We start from the raw sequence: 20,146 nt of genomic DNA, 5'->3' as shown, positions 1-20,146 counted from the left end.
GTAGATATGAGTTCTACAAGCACACACTGAAAGAAACAGAACAGTCTTTGTAACTTTTAAATGAAAGAAAACTAATATAACTTCCTGGCTAAAGTAGAGATGGTTTTGGTGATTCAAGGAGCAACCCACTTCACACATCCATACGGTATCATGCTATGTGCCTCACAGTATCACAACTGCAAAGTGGTTATAGTATGTGAATAACCCATCTATGCATGACATAGTCTTGAGAGAAACACAAACAACCATAAACAAAACAGTCTAGGCATAATGTTGTCTCGGGAGAAAAATTCAAACAAAGCATAAAAACACAAAAATAAAAAAACACAAACAAAAAGATTTTATAGTGATGGGCAAGATGGGCAATTGGGAATGAGAAAAAAACTTAAAATTCTAAATCAAAAGGGTTGGTGATGCCACAGGTTAGCTTTCAGGGTAGGCAGCTCAATAAATCATGTCAGCAAAGAGTTCAGTGGAGTCATTGGCACAAATTTGCAGATTCCACGGCATCTATCCAGTATCCAGATGTACGGAGCCTCGGAGTGGACTTAGATTGCCCTTTTAGAAAACATAAAGTAAAATAAAAGTAGCAATTTAGGCGAAAAAATAACTCACAATAATATATTATTTACATCTGGTTTCTTTGTCCTTAACACTGATTGGTGTCTGCTAGAATGCACACACATGGTTATGACGCAACAGACTTTGGTAAGAGAGTGTGAGACAAACAAACAGGTACTGAATCCAAAATGTCCATTCATCCATTACACTAGCCAGGCCGTGCCCTCCTAGTGACATAACACCTTCAGCGTTGCTACTAGTCCGGTCAAGAGCAATGCAAGTACTTTCTGAGCTCCCGAAAAATCGGGAACTCCTCCTACTTTGGTGGGAATCAAACAACCATTAGCAAACCAAGGGAGGCGGGTCAACCATGTCGTTTGGGAAATGTTAATTGTCATGCTCTTGGTCAGACCAAGTCTCGAAGAGATTTGAAAGTCGATGATAATCAGGCTGCCATTACACAGTCCCCTAAGCAGGGAATTAAACAATCCAATCCGCACCCTATGTAATAACCTACTGTATGTACTCTTAAGTCTAGAAACAAGGGATCATTTCAGACACCACTAGGGTCTGAGGGGAGCCTTAGCATTGTAAATGCCCCCATAGAGACCATAGATTTCAGAAGGAGCCCAGGGGAATACAATCACTTAGGATGACAGTGTCTGGTAAATGTAATGTAGGTTTGGCTCTATGTAGTGAAAGAGTGGACATTTGGATACCAGGACCAGGGGTTTGGGCTACTATAGACCTGTGAAGAACACCCCTTTCCCCGATATCCTCCCCACCACCCACCACCCTCCCTCCCTCTCCTCTCCTCTTCATGTCGAGCTCCGCCAGCCAACCCCTCAGTCCTTCAGCTTGCTCTCGATGAAGTCCTGGATCTTGTTGACCCTGTCCTCCTGCTGGTCCAGCATGTCCAGGATCACGCCCATGGGCGTCTTCTTCAGCCCCACGCCCTCGATCTTATTCTCCAGCTTGTTCTTCATGCTCCTCAGCCGCAGCGAAGCGTGGATCAGGATCACTGCATGGAGGGGAGAACACAAACATACAGTAAACCAGGGGTGGGGAACCTTTTTTCATTCGAGGGGCCTCTTCAAATTCATCAGAGGGCCGTAAAAGTCCTCTGAGGGCCGTACTATGAACACAAACCAGGATTTCCCCCTGCACTTTAGGCCTATATAGAAGGCAGCCACCTTTAAAGCAGACCCCCTGAATGTACGTAATTGTATTGCAAACATATTTTCTAAGATTCCTTCTCAAAAGATGTCATATTGTGGGGATGCGAGCGGTCACCCCCATGTGGGGGGTAAGGCAACCATGGAGATGGGAGGAAAAACGGAGACAAGGTGGTCAGAAATCCAAAATATACGTGGTATTTTATTTTTAACAGTGCAGTCTTAAATGTCCAAGTGCAAAAATCCACAGTCCAAAAATCCAACAAAAATATCCAACAAAAATGGCAAAAATAATCTTCAGTTCAAAAAAGGTGCAAATTGTCCATATGAAAAATACTGCTAAATAAATACTAACAAAATTGCTAAGAGCTTTTAGCCCCGGTATCGGCAACAAAGTCCAGCAAAAATTGTAGCATAACAGCAGAGTGGCACTTACATTTTTCAGACAGCCTCACATCAAGCCTCTGGTCCTACCCCCTGCATAACATTAAAACTATATCGGGGGCCGGATAAAACGCAAACGGCCCTCGAGACATAGGTTCCCCACCCCTGCAGTAAACATACCACAGACCTTCGATGTACAGGGTTCACATTAGCCTGGTATGACCCGCCCATAATTACTTCCCCTCATTCGTATTAATGTTCTGGAGGTTCTTTTTTCTATTTGACCTGACGAGATTAGAAGGGCGGGAGGATTGCACTCAGTTTGAAACAATTGGACAGCTCTAAAATAAAGAGGAAAAAAAGGAACAGTACCCAGTGTGCAGTGTTTAATGGACTTTTGATATTGATCAAGTTTTCCTGCCTTACACCTGAGCCGGGACAACTGAAGGGTTGTGGACAGGGACTTTCACGCACTTTGTCAATTTAAGCTGGTTTACTATTGAACCAGGTTCTTGGACTACTCCCCTGAGCCGACATGATGCTTAATATGTTGAGATCTTGATATGTGCTTTTGGAGGTAAACTTAGGCAGCTTGGCCCTGCTGAGGGAGGAGGGGAGCGATCGTGATTGATGCAGACTCATCTGGCCACAACAGCCTTCTTGTTTTCATGGCTGCCCTGTGGGGAAAGGCTCTATAAATGCATCCTGGCATTAGCTTGTGTGTGTGTGTGTGTGTGTGTGTGTGTGTGTGTGTGTGTGTGTGTGTGTGTGTGTGTGTGTGTGTGTGTGTGTGTGTGTGTGTGTGTGTGTGTGTGTGTGTCAGTCTGTTTGAGTGTGTGTGTGTGTGCACGCATATGTGTGCCTGTGTGTGTGTGTGTGTGTGTGTGTGTGTGTGTGTGTGTGTGTGTGTGTGTGTGCGCGCGCGTGTCAGTCTGTTTGAGTGTGTGTGCACGCATATGCGTGCCTGTGTGTGTGTGTGTGTGTGTGTGTGTGTGTGTGTGTGTGTGTGTGTGTGTGTGTGTGTGTGTGTGTGTGTGTGTCTATCAATCTGTCTGTGTGTGTGTGTGTGTGTGTGTGTGTGTGTGTGGTCTATAATAGCCTGATGACATTAGCTGTGCCCTATGACGGCTGGGCACCACCACTCTGATCCCTCTCCAGCCTAGTCACCATGGTGATGGATCAACACTGGGACGAGCTCTGAGGCTAACCGCCCAGTTATTTCACCACAGCGTGTGTCACACACACACACACACACACACACACACACACACACACACACACACACACACACACACACACACACACACACACACACACACACACACACACACACACACAAATAACCCCTCCTCTTTTGTTTTAGAGAAGTGAACTGAAGGTGTGGTTGTGGCAAGGGGTGACAGAGGGCACATGCCAATAATACAATGACAGTGGCCTGCCGGGTCCACTCCCTGGACACACGGTGAGGAATGCGCTTGGACACTCCCTCCCCTCTCCACTCCGCTCCCAGCTCTCAGTCCACCTCCACGCTGTGGAAATGGTGTGCCCAGGGACGCTGACAGCTTTGACTAGGCCCGGGACAAAATCATCTGAAAGGGCCCCCCTCTCAATACATACAATGTGATGAGGTCCCAATGCTGGGCCCCCTCTTTCCCTGGGCCAGGGATAACTGACCCCTTTGCCCCCCCGCCCCTTTCAGGGTGTGCTGTCGTGCGTGCGACTTACGGAAGAGGGGGAAAGTGATGCCGAATATGAACACCATGACGCCTCCGCACAGCGACAGCACAAAGTAGCTGACCCCCATCACGAGGATGACGAAGAGCATGGGGTTCTTCTTCTTGAAGTTCTTGATCATCGACTTGTTCTCTCCGGCCCATACCGCGCCTATGAACACCAGGGCCACCACTCCCCCGCCCAGAAACATGCCAATGGGGTTTAGGAACCTAAGCCACAGAAACAGAAAGGAAAATCGTGAGTCAACAGTTAACCATGAGGGCAAAAAAACCAGTCCAACAGCACCATCTGGTGGCTGTTCCTTAAAACTTCAGGGCCAAAATTGAAAGGTTGGTCACTGAAATGTCCGGTGTGTTAAGGGCCGTACACACACGTCGCTGCTATTTACTCGCTACTTGCTCACTCGCCTACTTGCCACTCGCTCTGGGTGATTTTGTTTACTAGTTGTCATGGTTCCCGCTGTCCGCGCCAATAACGTCCGTACGAAACAAAATATAGGCCTACGCTGTTTAACGTTGATCGTGTGCTGTGCACAACCATGCATATGAGCCTTTGATGGTGTACACTGTATTGGATGTATTTTCCTCAACACTTCAAAGTGTGATGGCGTGCAGAAGTTGGGTGGTCAGAACACCACAGGGGCAACGTCACCTGTCAATAATCTGTATCCTGCATTCCAATTGGTTACTCGCTTAACTCGCGTCGCTCGAAGATAAAATAAGTTTATCTCGGACCACGCCCACATCACATCGCTTGTACTCTCCTCGCCTACTCGCCAGCGAGACTCGCTGGAACACGTAGACATTCTATTGACTTCATCCGCTGAGTTAGTAACTAGCAGCGACGTGTGTGTACGGCCCTTTAGACTACTTTGCATGATGTTTTGATAGGAAAGCACCGTTCAAGCCAATAAGCATGTAAAGAAGTAGCTACGCGTGATTACAGACAAAAGACCAGAATAGCCGGACAGAACACGCCCATGGGCACTGCCCTACACAGCAATGTGAATGTTTGCTTTTTACTGCAAGTAGACACAAATGGTTTGGAATGAGTCAGTTGTTCCACTCTTCAAAATGAATAGGCTGCTAGAAGTCACACCCCTTTCTTGTCATAATTACATATATTAAATCATTATAACACTGGGAAAACACAATCTGAAAACTCCCAGTGAGATGTTTTTTGTGTTTTTACAACAACACTGGATGTTTTGGCAACGGAAGGTCTATTTTTATCCAAGATCTCGGTAGATTTTCTCGTAATCTTAACATAAGGTGAGCTATGCCATATCCACTTGGGCCTACATATTCGTGTTGCCTCATAACAACATATCTCAAATATCTTTCTGTATTAAATATAGGCTACCGTTAATGACTTCTGCTGCTCATGAATTCAGTGGTCAGTGGAGCGCTGCAACGCATGGTAGGTAGCTTATTTAGGTTACAGCATCATACCACACATAGATGTTTTGTTTACACACACCGTTGATTTCGTGCTGATGCATCATGTATTCAGTGAGGCAAAGCACGGATTTACAGGATTTACGTTAAGATACAGTCTCGATGCTCGTGAAAGCAGACAGCTAGTCGGATGCATAGTTACTTCCTGGAAGCTGCGACTCACCCCACGATGAGAAAAACCACGATAACCACCACCAGGTAATTCGTCTGGAAATATAACAAGTTGTTGATCATCCTGTTGTTCCATTTGGTCGGATCTCCAAAGTCTGGTTTTGCGAATCGGTCTGCCGATGGGAAGAAATCATCCCACGGTCTGAGAGGCGCAATCTCCATCCCTGCCATTGCTGCGCTTGTGAATGTCAGTGCTCACAGATGGCGCAGCAACGTCACATAAAAACACACAGGCGCACGCACTCTCGCGTGAGCCACCTGTCAACTCAACTTGACTCCTAACTTACTGATCATGCATTTTTGGCATGATGTGATCTCAAATATCTTCAGTTGGCCCATCCTCCTTTTGATGCTATGTAATTAATAGGTTATTATGCATTATGCAGGTTATTACGCATAGTAGTTATCTTTGGATTTTGGAAATTTGCTAAAATGTTTAGCTAATAATGTTGTATGTCTAAAATGCCTCATAGCCTACTGTCTGGCACTAATATTTATATCCAATTTCTGACAGTACAATTACACTATTTGCTAGGGGGCAATGTTGAACACATAAACAAACTTGACTGGTCTTTTTCTCATAGCATTGAACATCAAGTGTCATCATCAGAGCAAGTCTTGGTGACGTGATCTTACAGAGCTTGTCATATAGCCTAATAAGCACATGAGCAGAATGGAATTAGGCATCTAGTCATGTATGTTTTATTTCCATTCCACCAGGTTTTGCCGTTTTTACCCAGCTACGTTATGGCAATCGTGAAAATCTGACCAGACTGTACTCAGTTCAGCTGCATCTGCATTCTAGAACGGTAACCAAAACATTGCATACATTTTACAGCTGATCTGAACGCAGTGAGGCATTCTGGGAAGACATGGAACTGTGAAAGTATGGCGGATGGGGAAGAGCCGTGAGTACCGTTGAATGAATCTAGTATATTCAATCACAAATAACTCTAGCTGTTCAACAATTATGTGATGCGATGCTCTCCCGGTTGAAAATCCCTTTGTTGTTTTCCTTTAGGGAGAAGAAAAGAAGGAGAATAGAGGAGCTGACTGAGAAGTTAGTGATGAAATGCTAAAAGCTGGCTTCAGGTTTGAGGATTACACAGCGCAGGGAGTGTGAAAATTCACTCATCATTGCTCACCGTAAATCGCCTTTTCAGCTAAACAGAGTCTGTGACAGTTTAGCCAAACATTACGGTTTCATGTATGGCAGCTGATGAGCCATATGAGTGTGTTCCGCACTTCACCTCGAAATGCTAGCTGTCTGGCTTAGCCAGTGGCCATCAGCGTTAGCTAGTACGAGCGCAAGCTAACTTTTAGCGAAACCCAGTTTTCACAGCAGCGTGTGTTCTGCATTCACACTAATTCAACACATTTTATCACACGTCACTTTCCCAGCATCTATACATTGTGCAAGTACAGAGCTGATCACAACCACTGGAATTCATGGCCTGTCAAGCTGGTCCCGTCCAAATATTGCAGCTTAACAACTACTGTATGGAAAGATGTAGGCTATGTCCATGCATGCGTGTCACTAGTAGTTGTTATATAAAGTATGCATGCATAAAATGCACACAATGCATATTCAATAGCCGATATTTTCTTTCTGTACTAATGCACTGATGCATCATTATGATAACCCAGTTCATATCAAAGAAACTCAAAACCTTGAGCTCAGTGATGCATTTCAAGCACCTTGAGGATTTTCAATGAACTTGTTTAAAGTCTTGTCATGTGTGTGCGCACATGCATGCAATTAACAGAAATCATAAGCAAATGGAAAGGAAAATGCCGGCGTATGAACTTCCTGACAAGATTTGTTTGTGTCATGTTCAGAATGGCAGTTGATGAAGGACACTCAGGTTCCGACTGGGAAGGGCGCTGGAACCATGTGACTAAATTTCTGGAGAGGGCTGGTCCTTTCACCCACCCTGACTTTGAAGCAAGCCCAGAGGTATGTTGCACATCTCTCTAGGCAGACCTCAGCTGATGTAGAACTTGCCCTTTATTCTGTTGGTGTCCGTCTTCACCAAGTGATTGATACGTAAGGGTTAACGTTCGGCGAGAAGGTCGCTACCGTGGAATAGCAGCACGACAGAGAGAATCTTTAGACCCCGATGCGGAGCGGAGGGGTCTTGTTCTCTCTGAAGTGCTGCTATTCCACAAAGCGACCGACTCGCCGAAAGTTAACCCGCTTATTATATGGATATACTTAAATGATTCACACATGGCGGGGACATTTCTTTAGGCCTATTTAATGTTAAGATTGTTGCTGCGCAAAACAAAACAGTGCGGTTGTGGAACACCGCTAGGCAACAGCTAGGTAGCCAGGACAACAGGTGTTGTCTATCACAGCAGCTGATTAGAGTCTTGTTGAAAAGTCGCTTTAGCAGTGAAAAGTCTTGTTGCCATTGACAGCGGTCTGTTATAGACCAACCCGTCCGTTATCGAAAAATAACAGACGTGCGAACGTTGGGGAGCCCCATTGAAATGAATGGAGCATTCGACCGATGACGTCACACCATATAATAACAATAGATAGACTGTCAATGCCCCTGATAGAACCTCAATAATAGCAGAACTCCATCTAAATTGGTAGACTGGCATTCAAACATATTGATGCACTAAGTTTTGAATGTGCATTTTGGAAGTGTAAAGTTGCGTTGGATTTGTTCCTTGTTGTATTTTTAAGTCACTTGTTATTGCACTTGTTAATTCACTTGTTTCATTTGTGATGCAGATTCTGGAGTTTTTGCTGGAAACATGCAAGATTCTGGTTATTGGAGCTGGAGGTCTTGGCTGTGAGCTTCTCAAAGACCTGGTACAGTGTATTTTTAAAGCAATTTTGGATTTGACTTTCAAAGAGCAGTGCTTTAAGCAGGCTCCTGTTATGTAAGCAGAAGATGGTATAAGGCATTATAGAAACCTCTACACTATTAAAATGTATTGATATACACTATTATATGTATTGAATTACGTCAAGTAATTTTGAAGTATCTAACATTACTACTCTTCATAATGTTGACTGCAGGCATTGTCTGGGTTTCGGCACATACATGTAGTGGACATGGATACAATTGATGTGTCAAATCTCAACAGGCAGTTCCTCTTCAGGTGAGAACGTTTCACCCCCTTAGAACGTAGGCATCCAAGTGCATCCATAAACTGATATGCAGGCAACTTCTGTCATCTGTATTTATTTTTTCTTTATATTTAACATATTATTAGAGTGGATGTTGGAAAATAGAGGTGCTGTATTAACTGTGATTAACGCTCCCTGTCCTGTGTTGTGTCACCGAAGGCGGAAAGATGTGGGGCGGCCGAAGGCTGAAGTAGCAGCTGACTTCATCAACAGCCGAGTGCCTGGATGTGCTGTGGTCCCGTATCCTTTAAAATGTACAACATGCTTGAAATTAGGGATGCAAATTATCGATTAATTCATTAATCATTAGTTGATAGCCTTATCGATCGACTTACGATTAATTGATAAGCGGCGTTTCCTCTCCGAAATCTCAATGTTTCTCGAAAAAAAAACCTACTAAATCTAAAAATTTTAATACAAAATTGAGATAAAATACCACATTTAAATTAATTCTATTTCAATTCTTTAATCCAAAGGTGATTTAAGTATTCCCACTATTCACACCCCTCTTCACATACACTCTTCACATACCCTTTTCACCTAGGCCTATTGTCAGTGGAATTGTCGATTAATTGCGATTAATGTTTTTTAATCGATTAACTCATTGATCGATTAAAGTCGATTAATTGCTTGCATCCCTGCTTGAAATTTTACCAATAAGATACTTGTATTATCTTCTTGTGAACCTGTTTCCTTAACACATGCAGGCATTTTCAAAAAATCCAAGACTTTGACGAATCGTTTTACAGACGTAAGTAGCATGCGGCTGGTTTCACCTGCCATTCATTTCCACATTCAAGTCTACTCAGCTGTGTTTAATAGCTGTGGTCTTTTCTCTGTTGTTAAAGCACCACTCATTGATCCTATGGGTTTCCCTTCTATGATGCAGAGTTCCACATCATTGTCTGTGGGCTGGACTCCATTATCGCCAGGAGATGGATGAATGGCATGCTGGTGAGTTGACAGACAGACCACTGAGCCCTGAGGTCAACTCGACAGTCATGGGGATCCCATTCAGGGCCGGATTAATGCACAGGCTAGATATGGCTGCAGCCTAGGGGCCCCCACCTGATAAGTGGCCCCGATTGGACAAAGGAAGGGAAAAAAAAAACATGAATTGCAAAAAAGACACTGAGTTGACTAGATTATGAAATTGTATTAATGCCCCTCTGTTTTATTTGGCAGACATGTTAAATTCTTAAATTCCGGGCTCAAAATCATGACTCATTCGATAATTTTGACATAGAATTTCTCTTCAGTGGGTGCCTACAGTAACCTATAGCCTAGGGGCCCCAGTCCATATTAATCCGACCTTGATCCCATGCTATTAATTTGCATTGGCTATGCACAGTCAAAGGCCTTTGGTGTTAACCAGATGCTCATCTGTGGCTGCTTTAGACGTAGAAGATTAATGTGCTTTTCAAATGAGGATTTATTATTTGAATAATTAAAATGTGCATTAGCTGGAAATGTGCATTAGATGGAAGCCTAGCTAGCCCTGTTAGTCAGCTCTTTGTGTTTAAAAGCAAAGCTTTCTTGATGCTGACCACAGTGAGATGCACCTTGATTTCTGTTGTTATTGCTGTCTCTAGCCCTCTACTTCTTGCTGTAGTTTGTTGTAATGATAAATAGGGATGTAAATTACAGCCTTCATGACGATATGATACGGTATCGATTTCTTAAATCAGAGATTCGATTTTTTTTCGATACTTGAGAATTCCCCACGATACGATGCGATTCGGTTCGATTCGATTTTTTCCAATTACTTTTCCACTACTATTGTGTTATGGAGCTAGGGCATTGCACAGGGGCCAGCGATTCGATTCTTTTCGATTCTTAGGAATGCCCCACGATACGATGCAATTAGATTAAATCGCCGGCCGATACTTCCGATACATCGATACATTTCGATTTTATTTACATCCCTAATGATCAAGAGTTTTGAGAAAATGCAAGATACTTATGTATAAGGGCTGCACAATATTAGAAAAGTGTACGATTGGCGACTAACATGACTGGATACTTTGCTATTGATATTACTCGTAATATATATATATATTTCTCTACTTGCCTTTCTGCACTGTGTAATCTGTAATATATAACAACTGAACGCAATGTTATCAACTGAAAGTGTCAGTATGTATCCAGGAAGAGTAGCTGTTGGAGAGAAGTATTTGTGATGTCTTAACACTGTTCATATTCTTATCATTGTGTTAGATGTGGTAATACATTACGTTACATGCTTACTACACTTAGCTGTTGCTTTTATCTAAAGCGCCTTATTTAGGTTATTTAAAAGTAATATTTAAGTACCGGTACAAGGTATTCGAAGCAGTTCCTTGAGCAAAGTGAGATTGACGAAGTGCTTTACTCTCTACTCTACTCTACTCTACCCTGTCTCTGCTGGTGTATGACAACGATGTGCAAGACCCCAGGTCCATCATTTCCCTTGTATGTCTACTGTACTCTTTCTCTATTGTACTGTGCTCTAATCTAATATACTCTCTACCCTCTACAGCTGTCTCTGCTGGCTTATGACGACGGTGTGCTAGATCCCAGCTCCATCATCCCGATGATCGACGGGGGCACGGAGGGCTTCAAGGGAAACGCCCGAGTCATCCTGCCGGGCATGACCGCCTGCATAGACTGCACCCTGGAGCTCTACCCACCACAGGTGAAACGAAACGACGGCTCTGTTATGGATAAATGGCCTGATGTCATGCTACTATGGACAGTCATGGCGTAGTGGTTACGTAGTGAACTCAAGATCAGAGGGCTGCTTTTCTAACCTGTTTAATCCATCTGCTCCTGATTGGCAGATAAATTTCCCCATGTGCACTATCGCCTCCATGCCGCGGCTCCCGGAGCACTGTGTGGAGTACGCCCGCATGCTGCAGTGGCCCAAAGACAAGCCCTTCGGAGGTACCCATTCATTTATTGTGTTGATCCCCTAGTTAGTCCCCTCTGATACCAACACATATCACTTTACTATGGGAAACTTGGTCAGGAATTTAACAGAATTGATGGCAATACATTCTCCTTGTTGTGATATGATCCGTTAGTGTTTTTCCTATTTTCAGTTTGTCAAATGTGATTCATGATTGTTTGATGTGTCATTTTCCCTCCCTGCCTGTAGATGGCGTGGCGCTAGATGGTGATAACCCCGAGCATATCCAGTGGGTGTTCCAGAGGGCCCAGGAGAGGGCAGCAGAGTTCAGCATCACTGGAGTCACCTACCGCCTCACACAGGGTGAGCTGCCACCCTCTTTCAATGGGGCCCTTTCCATGTGATGTGGTTGAACACCTTTGAAGCAGGTTATGCTACCTCCGGCATGGCCGTGAGTGGCACAGACATATTGACATAGTGTAAAACCCCCAAATCGACTGTCTTTTATCCTGCTTTGCTTCAGGAAAGAAGTTGTCTGACATCAATGTGATGGGTCCTAAACCTTTCACTATACACAAACTATACACTACAGTGTACACTATCATCACTACACACACTGTAGTTAAAGGAGAAGTCCAGTTTTTTGAACATTAAGGCCATTTTCTGAGTGGTCTGCAATGTTTTAGAGTCCCCCTCACCGTTTATTTCATGTTTGCTGCAGTCTCTGTTATTTGGCTGATTTGGATTTGATTTCAACCAGCTTTAGAATGGCCGTCTATGAGCACCTGCAACTCTGTTCTTAAAATCACCTTAAACATTTGTTTTCGAAAGTCTACAACTCACAACGTGGTTAGGGGTGTTCACTAGCAGTCCCTAAGAGGTTTCAAGGCGAAATATGGCTTCTGTCATTTTTTATTTGCCATTTTGTGAAAGAAAGTGAAAGTGAAAGTGAAACTTAATTTTCAAATTGCTACATAAAACACACATAAAACACGACAGATGCCATATTTCGCTACAAAAATTGTTAAGGAACACCAGTGTATACTGCTGAACACTTGCTGAGTTGCATATTCTTGAAAACAAATGTTAAAGGTGATTTTAAGAACAGAGTTGCAGGTGCCCATAGACGGCCATTCTAAAGCTGGTTGAGATCAAATCCAAATCAGCCAAATAACAGAGACTGCAGCAATCATGAAATAAACGGTGAGGGGGACTCTAAAACATTGCAGACCACTCAGAAAATGGCCTTAATGTTAAAAAAACTGGACTTCTCCTTTAAACACAAAGAAACACATTTTGTCATACACACGTACTCTGTTGTTAATCCCACATTGCTGCAGTTTGTTTCAAGTCTGTGTAGCTTAGTTATATGGAGACCATACAACCCACTCATGCGATTTGAGTAGGTGCCAATTGCTAGTGCACCGCAACTCCTGAGTTTGTTACTGTTTCTGATTTCAGGTGTGGTCAAGAGGATAATCCCTGCAGTAGCATCCACCAACGCTGTCATAGCAGGTCAGTTCTGGCTAGAGGTGTAAATAATGAGCAATATGTAAATCGATGCATCGATCCTGCAGCCGACGATTGAATTGAATTGAATTGTATCGTATCATGGGGCATTCTTAATATCGAAAATGATCTAATTGCTGGCCCCTGCCCAATGCACTTGCTGTTAGTTGTACAACATAATGGAGGTGGAAAAGTAATTGGAAAAAAATCTAATTGTATTGTATCTTGGGGCATTCTTAAGTATCGAAAATAATTGTTGTCTTTTAGAAATTGATATCGAATTGTATCATCATGGATGCTGTGAAGACCCCTGGTTCTGACATGTAGCATATGGGAATCTTTTTTAGATTTGATGTATGGAAATGTTTAATTTATCTCTGAAGGTGTGTCTTTTGTGTTTCAGCTGCCTGTGCGTCTGAAGTATTTAAAATCGCCACAAGGTCAGTCCTCTGCTGTCAATTACTGTCTGAGTTTTGGGAATAGTGATGTAACAGTGTTTTCATGATGACATTATTTCTTTTCTTCTTTTTTTAAAAAACAGTGCTTATGTACCCTTAAATAACTACTTGGTATTCAATGATGTGGATGGACTATACACGTACACCTTTGAAGCTGAGAGAAAGGTGAGCAATTTCATTGCGGCTCATATAGCACTGTATGATAAACAGGCTGTCGTTAGGTGAAAGCCATGTCTCCCTTGCTGTTTTCAGACGAACCAAAAAGGTGCTGGTGCCCAATTCTGCACCAGTTATGTTTGGAGCCAAAGTGGCCATCCGCTGTTCATAGCGTCTTGTGTACTTAACAGCATGTGGCCATGTGTTTCTCTCATGGACCTGCTGGGCTGACATCTACGTTGTTGCATGGTACAAAGAGGGGAAAAAAGCTTTTTTTTCCCGGTTCTCGAATGCTCAGATTTTTGGTGTGAACACGTCCGTTGGTTTGAGATTAAGCACAGAAACGGGAATGGCCTCAGCACAGTTTTCAGTTGGCCTTAACACACTACCTGTGTTCTGCAATGTGCAGCCAGTGCGTTGGGTGAATGTTAGTATATGATGTTGTGTTCTGCAATGTGTAGTTAATCATTATGTTGGGTAAATGAGTGTGCATGTCTCTACCCTTTGCAGGAGAACTGTTCCTTACAGCTCTGTAGCCTCAAGACCGTTTCACTGTTGATGTAAACATCTTTTTGACACATAGTACTTTGTAAAAGTCGAATATCCCATCAAATGTGCCAGTGTGTCAGGGTATTTTTCACATATAGTCCCTTTTAAGCAAACTGAACTCAGTCTTCTGTCAGCGGACCAAAAAATGAACCGATAGCAAAATGATTCATGTTTTTTTCATGTTGTGAGTGTATTACAAAACGATCCAGCTGCTGTTTCTGGTCCTGTTAGGCTTGTGTGAGTGCCCTTTTAATCACACCCGGTCTTCTAGAGCTCTCCTTAAGTGATAACACCTAGTCACAAGTGTAACTTGTCAGGACCCATAAGCAAACTTACTGAGACCACATCAACAAAGGTCTCCGTACCTTTCATTTCCAAGGGGTCTGGGTACACTTTGGAGCATTCACATATGCACCGAAAATGCTGAGTCACAGATCTGAGTTCATTTAAACGGCTGAAAGGGACCAGGTGTGAAAACCCTATTAGGTGGTCTAAAGTTTGTCTCTGTTCCGCAGGAGAACTGTTCTGCATGCAGTCAGGTCCCTCAGAAGCTGCAGTTTCCCCCCTCAGCCAAACTACAAGAGGTGCTGGAGTACCTGACAGAGAACGCTGCCCTGTGAGTCTCAATCATCACTATGCTCTACACTCAGTGGCCACTTTTATTTTTTATTTTAAAGATATTTTGGGGCTTTTTGGGCCTCTATTGTGACCGGACAGTGGAGGAGGGACAGGAAATGAGCGGGAAGAGGGAAACGGGGAAGGTTCAACAAATGACCTGGGCCGGAATCGAACCTGGGTCGCCGGCGTAGCAACCCAGTGCCTTACTGTTAGTCCATGGCAGGGCCCTGGCCACTTCATTGGTTTACAATTCGCACAGGCTCACCAAAATTGGGCAACACAAGATTGGAAAAACATTGCTTCGTCCCATTGCCTGGTCACATTGCCACATTACATTACATTACATTACATTATATTGCATTTGGCAGACGCTTTATAACCAAAGCGACTTTCAAAAGAGGACATATTCAAGCCAACATCACAAGCAAATACAATGTGCACAGGAGATATACAGAACAACAAGTGCAGTTGCAGAGGGGTTAGTTTTTTTTATTTATTTATTTTTTTTTAAATTAAAGAGTAAATAACGAGTACACACACACAAACTAACTAAACTAAACATCATGTCAGGAGTCTGCCCTGGGGCAAGGCCAGTTCAAGCATTAGTCTAGTAGATTCTCTCGAAAGAGGAAGGTCTTCAGTTGTTTCTTGAAGGCTGCAAGAGATGTGCTTAGTCTTGCTGCCTCTGGGAGACCGTTCCACCACTTGGGTACCACAACGGAGAACAATCTTGACTGGGAGTACCTAGAGCGACTGGATGGCAGAGCCAGACGGCTTGTGCTGGATGAGCGCAGTTCTCTTCCAGTAACATAGGGCGTTAGTAAGTCCTTCAGATAAGCTGGGGCCGTTCCTGTAATGGTTTTGTAGGCAATGGTCAATGTTTGATCAAAGAAAGCTCCCACACACTGTTCACATTTGCATGGTTTAATGCAACGTTTCGGTCAACTGACCTTCTTCAAGCAATTCAAACCAAGTGCAAGAAAATCTTCACTTACTAAGGCAAGGGTCAATGCCTTGTGCTTGATCCGGGCGGCGATCGGTAACCAGTGCAACTCAATAAATAGAGGAGTAACATGGGTCCTTTTGGGTTGATTGAATATCAACCGTGCCGCCGCATTCTGGATCATCTGCAGAGGTTTTAGCGCACAAGCAGGTAGGCCTGTCATGAGTGAGTTGCAGTAGTCAACGCGGGACAGGACAGTGGCCTGCACCAGTCGTTGTGTAGAATATTGTGTCAGCACAGGTCTGATATTCCGTACGTTGGACATCTGGAATCGACAGGTTCGGGTGACTGAGTCGATGTAGTTGGAGCATGACAGCTCATCATCAATCATGACGCCAAGGTTTTTGGCGACTTTGTTTGGGGTCACGATGGTGGAGCCTATCTTGAGGTTGATGTTGTGACTGAGCGACTTTTTAGCTGGGATCACCAGGAGCTCTGTCTTGGCCAGGTTCAGCTGTAGGTGGTGGTCCTTCATCCATGTTGACAAATCGGTGAGGCAGGCAGAGATGCGTTCCGAAACCGTGGTGTCATCTGGACGGAATGAGTCACATTGCCTGGTCTGATGAGATTTCTGCTGCGACACTTGGATGGTAGGGTCAGAATTTGGTGTCACCACCATGAAAATGTGGATTGACCGTGCGTTGTGTCAATAGTCAAGGCTGGTGTTGTAATGATGTTGGGGATATTTTGGCACATTTTGGGCCCCTTGGCATCGATTGAGAATTGTTGCAACACCATAGCCTACCTGAGTATTATTGCAGGCAGTTATGAAGGCAAAAGGGATCCTACCTGGTACTAGCAAAGTGCACCCAAGTATATACACTACAGTGTATACACTACACTGTTAGAAAACATTAAATTGTATCATTGATCAGTCGACCATTACATTGTAGACTGAATATTTGTTTTGTTAGTGGGCAAACCTACAAAATCAGCAAGGGATCAAATACTAATTTCAACCCCTGTAGTTTACCCAATACTATTTAAACGCTTGTCTGCGAGTTATTATACTTTCTAAACAGCAAACACCTGTCTGTGAGTGTGTGCTTATCCACTTCTACTGACTATCTGACTATCTACAACTATCTGAACCAATTGTGTGAAATAATTTCATTTTTAGTTAATTTGTTTACTTAAACTTTTTTCTTTTTTCCAGGCAAATGAAATCTCCCGCCATAACGGCAACACTGGAAGGAAAGAACAAAACTCTTTATTTACAGGTAAGGCCCTGATTTACTATATACCTGATTTATCTAAATCGTTTATCTCAAGTTGCTCTAGAAATAAACTTCAAACAAGCACTTGGCACACAAATGTACTGAAAATGGCAAATTACTTTTATGTTAAATTAGGAAAAAGAATCAACTACTTTGCACTGGAATGATTTGGAAGCAGTGTTAATTTTGTCAGCTTTTTTAAATTTAGTCGTAGTCTTAGTCACAATGACGAAAATCAATTTTAGTCTTAGTCATATTTTAGTCATTGCCTTCCCAATTTAGTCTTAGTCTTAGTCTAAATGACGAAAATCAATTTTAGTCTTAGTCAATTTTTAGTCATTTTAGTCATTTTAGTCAACACTGTACATAATAGAACTTCTCCACACACTGCTTCTCTTTTGAACATATATCATTGACTGTACAGAATAACCCTCTCCGCACACGGCTTCTCTTTGTAACATACATCATTGACTGTACAGAATAAACCTTCACACACTGGTTCTCTTTTTCTAAATTTTATTGAACACCAGTGTTAATTTCGTCAGCTTTTTAAAATTTCGTCTTAGTCTTAGTCACAATGACGAAAATCAATTTTAGTCTTAATCATATTTTAGTCATTGCCTTCCCAATTTAGTCTTAGTCTTAGTCTAAATGACGAAAATCAAAAAATGGCATTGACGAAATATTTTAGTCATAGTCATGGTTGACGAAATTAACACTGGTTGGAAGAAACATTGGGATATAACATGAGAGTTAAAATTTCAAAGAGTAAAAAGATCAAAGTTTAAAGGGTTCATTAGAAGTTTGTGTTGTGATAAAAAAAACCCCTCAGTTCTTGAAACACGCGCCTTTTTCAGACGGTCGCTTCGATTGAGGAGAGAACGAGGCCCAATCTCTGCAAAACCTTAAAAGGTAAGCCCACTTAGCCGCCGATCTAAATTTGATTCTCAGACCAGATGTTATGAATATTTAAATCAAACATCAGAAGAGAAATGTGACACCTGTCAGACTCTAAATGGCGCCACTTGGAGTTAGACTGTGCGTGTGTGCGTGCGTCCGCGTGTGTGTCCGTGTCTGTGTGTGTGTGTGTGTGTGTGTGTGTGTGTGTGTGTGTGTGTGTGTGTGTGTGTGTGTGTGTGTGTGTGTGTGTATGTGTGTTTTGAGTGCGTGCGTGAGAGCGTGTTTGTACACGGGAGAGTGTGTGTGTGTGTGAGTACGCACGAGAGTATGTGTGTGCGTGTGTGTGTAGTATGCCACTGAGCTGATGGATCTGGTATTATTTGATTGAACTCTCGTCCCTCACTCGAATTAGATGCAGACTGTAATTAAATATAGTTCAGCTGTAGCAGCTCCTGAGGGGAAGAAGGCTATTACTCCTTCAGCATGTCTGTTAGGCTGTCACAGTTTCTTTTCCCATTTAGTGATGATAGATTTCGCTTTGCTGCAGTGTATGTGTGTCACATTCGTGTGTAGCTACTCTGTGTATAAGGACTCTTCAGTTCCTCAGAGAATTCCCAACTTGATGTCATTACTTTGTCATTTGGTAGGATCAAAGATATGATAAGCGTTTAAACGGCCTGTTTCAGATTCTTTTGTCCTAGGCCTTTGGGCCTGTCCTATATTTCTATAATATTTCCATATTTCTGTCCTATATTTCTATATTATTTCTGTTTTTCTATTCCTATATGAATCAAATACATTTGTACTTTGGTCTTGACACTGTTTGTCTTGACAGTAAATTGGTGTAAGTGTAGGAAGGACGTGGAAATTAGAAAACACAAATAGCGGCATGCTCATGCAGTAGGTGTTGACACAAATGGGTTGACGCTAATCGGTTTTCTTTTTTCCACTGCCGTGATTGGTCCCGTCCTGACTGGCGCCTGCTGTGGTTGGTCCTACCAATGGTTGCCCCTGCCGTGATTGGCTGATTGCAGAGCTGGGCCTGGCGGACGGACAGGAACTGGCTGTAGCAGACGTCACCACCCCACAGACGGTCCTCTTCAAACTCAACTTCACCTCCTGAACCAGCACTCACACCTCCTCCCTCTCTCTTTCTCCTTGCCTTGCTCTGTTCCCTTCTCTCTCTCTCTCTCTCTCTCTCTCTCTCTCTCTCTCTCTCTCTCTCTCTCTCTCTCTCTCGCAGACCTTTCTCTTCTCTTGAACTTCACGTCCTGAACCTACACACCTCTTCTTCACCTCCTCCTCACCTCCTCCTCTGTCCTCTCGCTTGCTTCCTCCCTCCTCTCCTTTACTTCCTCCTCCCTCCCCCCCTCCTCTGTTCTCTCGCTTGCTCCCTCCTTCCCTCAGAACGTCGGAATATCAGCTATTTAAATTATGTTACAGATAATGTTCTATACGTATGCTTAATCTTGATCCCTCTCGCTAGCCTTAGTTTCCAACCCCCTTCCCGTCCCGAAAGTGCGTATGTTTATATGAGATGCACAGTGCTGGAACCGAGACTAAACGAGAGCATTATTATCAGGCTGTACGATTGCATAAGAACTTGTTTGTCCCATTGCACTCTGGAGGCGAAGCACTACATTTCTTATCTGTGTCACACAGTACATGTGTGTGTTTCTGTAGCTGACTGCCTGGATTGTAAAGAACTGTTCCGATCCCTTCACTCACTGCGTCACCTTTTGCAGAAGGCAAAGTCTACTGTGGATCGTTGTCTTGGTTTTGTGTTGTATTATGCAAATAGGAATAAATGTTAAGTTTGTGCACACACACACACACCATACACGTTTATCACAGATGGAAGATTTCTACTTCGGAAACGTATGTTTAACTATCGTGTCTGCTAGGTTCAATTGTAAATACCCCTTCCGTGTCTGAAGGCTCGTGGAAAAAAATGTGTATCATAAATAAATGTTTTGCCTAAGACACTGTCCTTCCTTTTCATCTTTTTTTTGTGGTGTAATATGAAATCCCTTTTTTAGTTCTAATCAGTGGTTCCAATTTGAAGTTGGGCTTTCATTATTTTAATGGGAATTCTGGAACACTCCACTCTAGAATCTTTGGTCCTGACTATTCACTGCAAGACAACATTCCAACATGAGGACAGTTCCTCTTTGAAATCACCATGGGCACTTTAAAAAAATACTATTATGTTGGACTTACTG

General features: G+C 43.1%; 2 protein-coding genes across 4 annotated transcripts; one reads left to right on the top strand and one right to left on the bottom strand.

The window, feature by feature from the left end:
* Window positions 1-1,376: 1,376 nt before the first annotated feature.
* Window positions 1,377-5,698, bottom strand: LOC134457677 (PRA1 family protein 3-like). Its single transcript, XM_063209679.1, has 3 exons — window positions 5,475-5,698; window positions 3,846-4,063; window positions 1,377-1,582 (listed from the first exon to the last, which is right to left on the bottom strand). Exons 1-3 carry the CDS (start codon window positions 5,651-5,653, stop codon window positions 1,407-1,409), a joined length of 573 nt encoding a protein of 190 aa, XP_063065749.1. The 5' UTR covers window positions 5,654-5,698; the 3' UTR covers window positions 1,377-1,406.
* Window positions 5,699-6,148: 450 nt separating this feature from the next.
* LOC134456897 (NEDD8-activating enzyme E1 catalytic subunit-like) lies at window positions 6,149-19,907 on the top strand. 3 transcript variants are annotated; one of them, XM_063208524.1, is made up of 18 exons: window positions 6,149-6,390; window positions 6,504-6,542; window positions 7,322-7,439; window positions 8,226-8,306; window positions 8,517-8,599; window positions 8,787-8,867; window positions 9,335-9,378; window positions 9,517-9,581; window positions 11,146-11,301; window positions 11,447-11,549; window positions 11,764-11,877; window positions 12,976-13,029; window positions 13,427-13,463; window positions 13,565-13,646; window positions 14,702-14,802; window positions 16,964-17,027; window positions 17,882-17,936; window positions 18,959-19,907. In XM_063208524.1, the coding sequence occupies exons 1-18, from the start codon at window positions 6,371-6,373 to the stop codon at window positions 19,045-19,047; spliced, it is 1,386 nt and encodes a 461-aa protein (XP_063064594.1). In that variant the 5' UTR covers window positions 6,149-6,370; the 3' UTR covers window positions 19,048-19,907. The 3 variants fall into 3 exon arrangements, with proteins under 3 accessions (XP_063064594.1, XP_063064595.1, XP_063064596.1); XM_063208525.1 differs by having other exon boundaries at window positions 6,331-6,390; window positions 6,504-6,574; XM_063208526.1 differs by lacking the exon at window positions 6,149-6,390 and having other exon boundaries at window positions 6,541-6,628.
* Window positions 19,908-20,146: the final 239 nt, after the last annotated feature.

Source organism: Engraulis encrasicolus, chromosome 10 (genome assembly GCF_034702125.1).
Source record: "Engraulis encrasicolus isolate BLACKSEA-1 chromosome 10, IST_EnEncr_1.0, whole genome shotgun sequence".
In the NCBI taxonomy this organism is placed as follows: domain Eukaryota; kingdom Metazoa; phylum Chordata; class Actinopteri; order Clupeiformes; family Engraulidae; genus Engraulis; species Engraulis encrasicolus.
The sequence above is the reverse complement of the archived record's forward strand: the minus strand, read 5'-3'. Positions and strand labels throughout refer to the sequence as shown.

Bases quoted from the DNA above. Each gene is read 5' to 3' on its own strand.
- LOC134457677 (XM_063209679.1), bottom strand. From the start codon at position 5,653: ATGGCAGGGATGGAGATTGCGCCTCTCAGACCGTGGGATGATTTCTTC. The intron at 4,064-5,474 runs GTGAGTCGCAGC...TCTGTGGCTTAG, and splicing joins GTGGTTTTTCTCATCGTGGG to GTTCCTAAACCCCATTGGCA. The intron at 1,583-3,845 runs GTAAGTCGCACG...CCCTCCATGCAG, and splicing joins CATCACTTTCCCCCTCTTCC to TGATCCTGATCCACGCTTCG.
- LOC134456897 (XM_063208524.1), top strand. From the start codon at position 6,371: ATGGCGGATGGGGAAGAGCC. The intron at 8,307-8,516 runs GTACAGTGTATT...TGTTGACTGCAG, and splicing joins GTGAGCTTCTCAAAGACCTG to GCATTGTCTGGGTTTCGGCA. The intron at 9,379-9,516 runs GTAAGTAGCATG...TCTATGATGCAG, and splicing joins TGACGAATCGTTTTACAGAC to AGTTCCACATCATTGTCTGT.